The 9306-nt window shown below is 38.0% G+C and overlaps 1 protein-coding gene across 1 annotated transcript in view; it reads right to left on the bottom strand.

Annotated features, from left to right (window-relative positions):
- The window catches only part of LOC112518207 (RNA exonuclease 4), a 12338-nt gene that overhangs the window by 768 nt on the left and 2264 nt on the right, over nucleotides 1-9306 (bottom strand). The window contains exons 2-6 of the mRNA XM_025125821.1: nucleotides 4079-4230; nucleotides 3434-3567; nucleotides 2501-2715; nucleotides 1509-1715; nucleotides 515-595 (exon numbers count right to left, since the gene is read on the bottom strand). Coding sequence (XP_024981589.1) covers nucleotides 515-595; nucleotides 1509-1715; nucleotides 2501-2715; nucleotides 3434-3567; nucleotides 4079-4230 — 789 coding nt within the window. The remainder of the gene's footprint in view (nucleotides 1-514; nucleotides 596-1508; nucleotides 1716-2500; nucleotides 2716-3433; nucleotides 3568-4078; nucleotides 4231-9306) is intronic.

Below are 9306 nucleotides of genomic sequence, written 5' to 3'. Positions count from 1 at the left end.
CCCCGGAGGTGGAGCTGGGGGTGCGATGTATGTTGACCTATCTTCTACTCCAAAGAGTAGAGTGGTTGTTTCCATGAAGACCTCCGACTTGTGAAAAGTGTTTTGAGAGAAAGAAAGGTTGCTTAAAGAGTAGCTCAGATAAAACTACGTCAACGACCATAAAACTCAAGTAATATATATAAGATCATGTTTAGGGAAAAACTGCAAAAAAATGCAAAATTGAGGAATACTATGGTAACCATTCATCTGGAATTTGTTCGGTACTCACATGTGCATAACATGCACAAGTGCATAGAAACCAAGAAACAACTTCAATTATTTGTATATACATGTGCATACCGCCCAGATAAATGCAGGGTGTTCCTCAATTTTTTATTTTTTGGGGGTTTTCCTTGAATCTCCCTCTCTCTCTCTCTCTCTCTCTCTCTCTCTATATATATATATATATATATATGATTCATAAAGCAAGAGCAAAAGGGAAAAAAAGGAAAGAACCCAAAGTCAAGCAACTTACCCTAGATATGCCTTAGTGAGGTACTTGAGAGAGTGGCTGGCAAAATTAGTTTTCATTAGTGGAGGATATGTTGCAGTATCCCTAAAAAGAGAGAAAAGCAGTTGTTAAACTGAAAGATGCAGAACCTGTAAGCAATATATGTTCACCTCAATCAATACAACATGTTGAATAAAGCAAAAAAGTTAAGAAAAATTGCAGTTTTCAATCTATTTCTGACATTAAGGTGTGGGAAAAAATATTTAGTGTAACAAATAACTTTTTTTCCTCCATCGATGTAATAAAGTTTCAAATTTTCCTATTTTATACCCATTTTAACCGATAACCTGCTGATCTTGTAACATTTGATGACGTTGATACCCATTTATGAATGATTTTTGAAATGTTTACAGAAGAGTTACAGGGGTGGATGATAAACTTGACATCCACATCATCAAATACTACAAGATCAGCATAAACTTGACATCCACATCATCAAATACTACAAGATCAGCGGGTTACCCGTTAAAATGGGTAAAATTAGGATATATGAAACTTTGTTATGTTGAATAAGATCTTTTGGAATTTTGTTACATTAAATAGGATATTTTAGAACTTCTGTTACATTGATTGAGAAAAAGAATCGTTACACTAAATAGGAACTAAGGGGCCGTTTACCCATATGCTTACCCGATAAGTGCTTACCAGTAATAGTCAAACACTCACTTACCTTACCGAGTAAGATTCTAATCCATTAAAACGGCATCTTATACAACAATTTATCCAGTTAGCCTTTCTGGGTAAGAGTCGTCACATTCACTTACCGGGTAAGACTCTCAGCCCTTACCATTGCTCTTACCAAGTAAGATTCGCGGTCATTGCAATATTCATCTGGTAAGGTAAAATGACATAATAAGCATTTACCAGGTAAGCATTTTGGAAACGGCCCCTAATTGCAGGACTGGTTTTTGTCAGTCGTTGTAGAACTAACTTTAAATTCGGAAACTAAAGAACGGACCTTAACAATTGGTCAGGGTAACTCATCAACAAGCAATCCAATTTGCTATCGAGGTTATGACCCACAAGAAGATTAGCCTTTCCACCATCCAACCGTGCTTTTCCTATTGATTCTCCATTGTATAAAATTTGAGAAATCTTTTCTCGCACTTCCCTTAGGGGCATAGCATCTCTTAAGTGCTCCTCTGTTAAGCCAGTTAGTTCATATCTGAAGCAGAGTTCATGCAGCATCAGTGATATGAAATGAAGCAGAGTTCATGCAGCATCAGTGATATGAACCTGTTCGCCAGTCGGGGTATTTTTGGTACATAACAGGACAGAACAAAAACTTCTTGTTTCAAGTTTGATGCAGCATTTAGACTGAGCTTAATAAGACTCACAGTTTATTCGATCAGCTATACATGACTGTTTGGTACTTTGTACCGGTAGTGACTTAATAATATAGAAAGTGACTTATTCAGTAAGCTTTTAGAGGGGAGCTTTATGCAGAAAGTCAAGTTTTTTCCATACCTGCCCCTCCCAATTAAAACACACGCTCCTTCCATCTATGAAAAAACCCTCCCAAACAAAAACCTTCCCAATCTAGATAGAATTATCAACACAGACTGCTTTGTTCATACAGGACTTAATGGAAAACCAACCACACTTGGATAGGACAAAGTGGGAATAGGTGGAAAAAAGATCATGGAGATGGGACCGGATGGATGAGAGTGAGGTAGGTGGGTCAAAGAATTGTGGAAGAGTTTAGAGTTTTAATTTGACAAGGGTAGTTTAGTAATTTACCCATCATGTTCCATCTCTCATATATTTGTTCCACTTATTTTGGCGGGACACAAATACCTTTTTTGCCACTCAGGTCCTGTCCTATCCTGGTCTAATGTTGCGCCAAATGTGGGACTGTAAGTTTTTGTACTGTCTTGTCCCGTCCTATCTCGCATACGAAACGCATGGAAGATTCTAGAAGAAAAAACACAAAATGCAGCATAAAAGTACCTATAATCAGTCACGGATATCTGAGGTTCCACATAGGTGTGAAATATCATCTTCTCTTCTTCATCGACAAGGCAAACACGAGCTAATAAGTCAAGTGATCCATCACTACCGCACCCAACCATTTGGCAATCGATGGCAACTGCTTCACGACATTTATGAACGTAGTTTTCATTTTCTAACACTTCATACTCGTTATATGGAATATGTGTTGTTCCCTGCAACAAATTAACAAAAATGTATAGGAACGTATGATGTATCTTATATCACTACAACAAAATTGGCTTTATAGGACGCCTAGTTTGTCTGAGCATGAATTTTCATTCCCTCCAATTTAACCAAGAATGAAAATTTGGGCTTCTGGGGAATGAGCTCATAAAATTATATAAAACCAAATAGTTTATTTTATTTTCATTCCCATTAATTACTGCTTAATACCTCTAACGAAACACCCACCAAGCATCTTAATATAATACTTGGAAGAACTTAGGTTTATAGGACCAAACTACAAAGTGTCCTATCTAATAGCGTTACCGTAGGTTTATAGGACACTTTTAGGCGTTCTAACACGTTTTTTAAGACGCTTTTAAATAAAGTGTCTTATTAGCTATTTTATAGGATAATTTTGAGAAGTGTCCTATAAACCCATCTTTTTAGGGCACTTTTTAATGTAGTGTTGTATAAAATAGTTAATACGACATTTTATTTTAAAATTGTCCTGAAAACTTGTTAACACGCCTAAAAGCGTCCTACAAACCTGTTGTAACACTTTTAGATACGGCGTTTTTTGGTTTGGTCCTATAAAGTACTTTTTTAGGACTTCTACATTTTAGACGTCCTATAAGATCAATTTTGTTGTAGCCTTAAGTGTATAACATTAGTAACTTCTTGACAATTAAGCACGTTAGTAGCAATTCTGAATCTGCGTCAACTTACAAGGGGAGTAGGGGCGGTTAGAAGACATAACTCTTTATGTTCACCAAGAGAAACAGGGCTCAAAAAAACATTCAGACAAATGTGGCAGCCATTTTGAGCAAATACACTTGAACAATGAGCTTTAGCTAATGGGCCTACATGATTCATAAAGAAAAATTAACAACCACGCTTTAACGCATAAATTACGTAAAGTAAAACAAACAAAACATGTCCCACTCAAAAGTAGAGTCCGGGAGGGTGAGATGTATGCATACTTGTTCTCTACCCCAAATAGTATAATGGCTGTTTTTGTTAAAGACCCCGGCTTGAGAAAAAGTGTTTGCAAAAAGGCGGAACGAATTGCGTTAGGGTGCGTTTGGTACGTTGGGCAAGACGGAACAGGAAAAATAAAACTTGTTGTCCCACGTTTGGCACAACAATTAGACTGAAACACGACAGGATTTGGTGGAGAAAAAAATGCATTTATTTTTGTCCCACCAAAATATGTGGAACAAAAATCAGGGAATGAGATGGGATAGGTAAATAACTAAACTACCCATTTCAAATTAAGACCTTCCACAATTGTTTCACCGGTCTACCTCGTTCTCGCCAGTCCAATCCGGTCCGCATACCAAACGCACCCTTAAGTATCAAATGATATCACACCTGATATATGCTCCCTTAGTGATTCAAATGATTTGCAATATTTTTTACAAACACCGCATTTAGGCTGATGCACCGAGTGACGGGAGACCTTCATGTGTGCAACAAGGTGCTCTTTTCTTTTAAACTGCTGGAAACAAGCTGCACATTTATGCCTGAAGACAGCATCCATTAAGATAACCATCATACAGAACTCAAAAGACAAATATATTAGATTTGGCATAAGTTAATATGGTGTGGACTGCATTTTTCACAAGATAAATGTAGCTGTTTGCAAAAAAGAAACTTTATAACACTCTCGTATGCTTGTTACGTCCTGAAATATAGAGAGATCATCAATTGGTGTTAGCCCTGTGGATGTATCTACAGGCTGTGATTAGTTGCCCTTCTCACACAACAACTATCTATTACTCCCTTCGTCCCAAAATATCAAGTGTCCACATTTGTCCCAAAATTAATGTTCACTTTCAAAAGTTAGTAACTACTTTCCAATTCTACCCTTAATTATGAGCTATGCTGTTATATCGGTCAGAATACGAAATATCGGTCAGGACCGATATTCGATATATCGGTTATATCGGTGATATATCGGTCCAAAATAGCGGTTAACATAATATTTCTTAGAATTATATATATAATATGCATTAATTAGAGTTTAGAAATATAGTTTCAAAATTAAAACATCACATCATCTAAAGTGTTCAAAAACGAGCTAATATAAAAGAAAGAAGAAGACCGTTGTGGAGGCAGATCAATTTCAGACCTAATTTAAGTTAACAAGTCCAAAAAACTAGGCCCATGAAGTAACAAAAGCCCAAATATTTAAACCCTAAAAAATCAATATATCGGTCCGATATTTGCATCAAAATATCGCTAAAATTTGAGGAAAATGGGAAAATATCGCCGATGATATCGGGGACGATATTTTGACCGATATTTATGGACCGATATTTTCTCTAGGAGTGATATCCGATATATCGCCGATATATCGCGATATTAACAGCATAGATTATGAGATGGGGAAATTCATTATTTCCTTTATTATTAAGAGTGAAATTGTCATTTAGTTAATTGAGGGATTGTTTGGTCCCCCCCCCCCCAAAAGTTTAATCTAGAATGAAATTTTGGGCTTTTGCTTAATACCTCTAACCAGACACCCCCTAAAAAGTATAATAATTACACATTTCTAAAATTGTGCCTTTTTCATTGTGGGCATTTACTTTCGGACGGAGGGAGTACTAGTCAAAGAAGAAAAGAACACAAGCCACCAAAAAAAGTGAGATATAACACACACCAATTCAAAAATAGATGACTAGGAAGAAGATTTAGAGATATCTAATCAACAAAGAGATTAGTCTAAATTTCCATCGATACGTGCAGGAAATATAAGGCACAAACTGCAACAAATCATGCTTAAGGTACCAAATAAACTTTTTAGCTGTTTAATACTCACGATGTTGACCATCATCAGCCAATTGAAGGAGATGACATCGGATACAGAAAGTAATAAATTTAGCATACATACTTGATACTTGATCACCAAGCTTTGCCCCCAAAGAAAAGATACACAGAAAGTAATAAATTTAGCATAAAAAAGGTAAGCGGAAGGAAAATGATGTCTCATGTGTAACATAGCAAAAGATCTCTTTTAGAACATTCCCAGAAATTTTATGTGCACTCTTTCTCAGTATGTGTTTTTGCTTTTTATTCCTCAAACCTCCTATGTTGATAAAGAAAATGTACCACAAGGTGAACACCATCCTATCCTACATGTAGAACAAACTTAGGAAGCTTAGGGGTTGTTCGTTTGCAGCTTCATGGGATTTATAAGCCTTATAGTTTATTCTGCTTTAGGGAATTTTGTAAGGTATGTAAAACACAGAAAGCTAACATGTTCCTTTTAGAAAAACTAGTAACGCAAATAAAAAGAGATGTGAAAAAGAATCCCTGAACCGCAATAGATAAAAGCAACACAAAGGGAATAACACGGTGATTCTTAGTTTTATCTTTTACCATATGAGTCCAACATAAAAGGTAAAACAGAGAGTAATCATGGACGAACAACTACACCGAGTAGCTTCACAACAAGAAAATTAATAATCCTACACATTAAACAAAGGTCAGGCCTTGGGGCATCTCCCATAGGTCGCCAATGAGTCTACCCAAGGGCGCTCATGGTATTAATCGAGGTGCACACAGGTTGGTTCAGACATCCACGGTTACCAGAAAAGCCAATTTGCATTGTTACAAATTTAGATGCAATTTAGATACAAACTCCATGGCCCCCATCACACATACACCTCCAAGCACAAAATACTCCAATTAGTATAACCTGTGATGATTATTGTGCAGGTGTAACATAGAGGATCTTTGACAAAAACCTTGAAGATTTAATGGTATTAAGCACATTAAATAATCCTTCTCCAATACTCGATATATTTGTGAAAACTTGGGGAATGACAGGTAATATATATATATATATATATATATATATGTTAGAAGAAAAATCAAGAAACAGAGACCAAAATTCGATGGCTTTTTATTGCTGCAAAGAGGGCCTTTAAATAGCCACAGCTACAACTAAAGCAAGCTAAAAAACAGGAGAATCAAAAACAGAAAAGGAGAACTTCTAAGCTCCTAAAGAATAGGATTATTCAACAAACAGAAAAGACCAAGTAAAAGTACGTGCACTGCACTTTTACTTCTTCACACCCTCCCTTAAACTAGACTGAGGTTCCTCAACTAGTTTACTCTTGATTGAACATACTCCAAGCTTTTCTCTCAACTTCTCAAAAACTTCACGACTCAGAGGCTTGGTGAGAATGTCCGCAACTTGCTCTTGTGTTCCACAATGTTCCAATTGAACAACTTCATCCTTAACTAAGTCACGCAAGAAATGAAAACGAACTCTTATGTGCTTGCACCTTCCATGAAACACCGGATTTTTTGATAGCTTAATGGTGGAGGTGTTGTCACAATTTATGATTGTACTTCTGCTATTCTTCAGTCCTAGTTCTTCAAGTACTCCTCTGACCCAAATGACTTGACAAGCACATGTTGCAGCTGCAACATACTCCGCTTCGGTGGTCGAGAGAGTCACGATGTCTTGCTTCTTTGATGACCACGCTATTGCCCCATTGTCCCATAAGAACACATAACCAGAGGTGCTCTTGCTATGTTGCTGTCCCCTGCAAAGTCGCTATCTGTGAACACTTCCAGCTTTCCTTCTCCTCCATATTTGTACCAAATGCCAAAATCAAGTGTGCCCTTTAAATACCGTAGCACTCTTTTTGCTGCCAAGTGATGCAATTTGGTGGGTTTGGCCGTAAACCGACTTATTAAACTTACCACAAACTGTATGTCGGGTCGAGTAGTGGTGATGTACATGAGACTCCCAATAATTTGTTTAAAGGCAGTCTCATTGATTCTTTCTCCTTCTTCATCAGTGCTTAACTTGCAGCCTGGAACAATCGGGTTTACGACCACATTGCAATCTTCCATCTCGAACCTCCTTAAAATCTCAACTGCATACCTCTGCTGTGAGATATGTATTCCCTGTGTGGTCTGCATTACTTCAATACCWAGAAAGAACCTCATTTTTCCTAGGTCGGTCATCTCGAACTCCCTTTGCATCGACGTTTTAAACTCTTGCATCATTGTGGCATCATCACCTGTATATATAAGGTCATCCACATATATACTTACAATTAAAATGTTACCATGCATATTTTCTTTTATGAACAATGTCTGCTCGTTTTGACTTTTCTTGAATCCTTCTTTGATGAAGTAAGTCTCGATACGATTAAACCAAGCTCTCGGAGCTTGTTTTAAACCGTATAAGGCCTTGTGAAGCTTGTAGACCTTGTGTTCACTTCCCGTGACTTCATATCCTTGAGGTTGCTGTATGTATACATCCTCCTKCAGTTCACCATACAAGAAAGCGGACTTTACGTCCATTTGGAAAATTGTCCATCCCCTTTGTGCTGCCAACGCGATCACCATTCTTATCGTATCCATTCTAGCGACGGGAGCATAAACCTCCACGTAATCCACTCCGTGCTCTTGAGAATAGCCTTTGGCTACTAACCGGGCCTTGTATTTATTGACTTCTCCATGCTCATTAAGCTTCGTCTTGTATATCCATTTAACACCAATGCACTTGGTGTTATTTGGTAGCACAACTAGATCCCACGTGTGGTTCCTCTCTATAGCTTCTATTTCGGCATCCATAGCAACTCTCCATTTTTTGTTTTTAATAGCTTCTTCGTAGGTTACTGGATCATGGTGATTCATTTCCACCATATTCAGCTCATCTTCTTCGAGGGGCTCGTTACCGGTGACGTAATCACTAAGATAACGTGGGGTTCTCCTTTGCCGACCCTCCCTCGCTCCTGTATTGTTGGCTCCAGCAGCTCTCGTTTCTTCATTCTCGCCATGGTTGTCTTCATCATGAACGTCTTCGTCGTCTACATAGTCTTCTTCCCATTCACCATCACTCCATGTCAGCTCAGTTTCCATTTTTTTACCTTGATTGGTTCCCCAATCCCATAGCTTTCCTTCTTCAAAGATGACATCTTTACTTGTAGTAATCTTCTTTGTTTGAGGATTGTAGAGTCTGTAGCCTTTTGATTCTTCACTTAAGCCTACCAATATGCAAGTGACACTTTTATCATCAAGCTTACCTCGTTTCTGATCAGATACGTGAACATGGGCAAGGCATCCCCATACTCTAAAATGCTCCACAGTAGGTTTGGTACCACACCATGCTTCTTGAGGTGTACATCCTTTAGTGCTTTAGTAGGACATCTATTGAGAACGTAAAAAGTCCAGACCACAGCCTCCGTCCAGAAAACTCTCGGCATCTTTTTGGCAGCCAACATTGTTCTCACCATGTTCATCACCGTTCGGTTTTTTCGCTCTGCAACGCCATTCTGCTGGGGCGTATATGCGGCAGTTAATTGCCTAATTATTCCATGCTCCGTACAAAATTTATTAAACAACTCCGATGTAAACTCTCCGCCTCTATCTGTCCGTAAAGCCTTGATCATCTTACCTGTCTCGGTTTCAACCCGGTTTTTGAAATTCTTGAAGCATACGAACGCTTCTGATTTCTCACCAAGCAAATAAGACCAAGCTTTTCGACTATAATCATCTATAAAGCATAAGACGTACCTTTTTCCGCTATTTGACGTTGGAGTGATCGGGCCACAAATATCAGAGTGTACTAACTC

This window comes from Cynara cardunculus (genome assembly GCF_001531365.2).
Source record: "Cynara cardunculus var. scolymus isolate 2C chromosome LG 9, CcrdV1, whole genome shotgun sequence".
NCBI classification, from domain to species: domain Eukaryota; kingdom Viridiplantae; phylum Streptophyta; class Magnoliopsida; order Asterales; family Asteraceae; genus Cynara; species Cynara cardunculus.
Note: the sequence above shows the minus strand (reverse complement) of the source record. Positions and strands in the feature narration are given on the sequence as shown.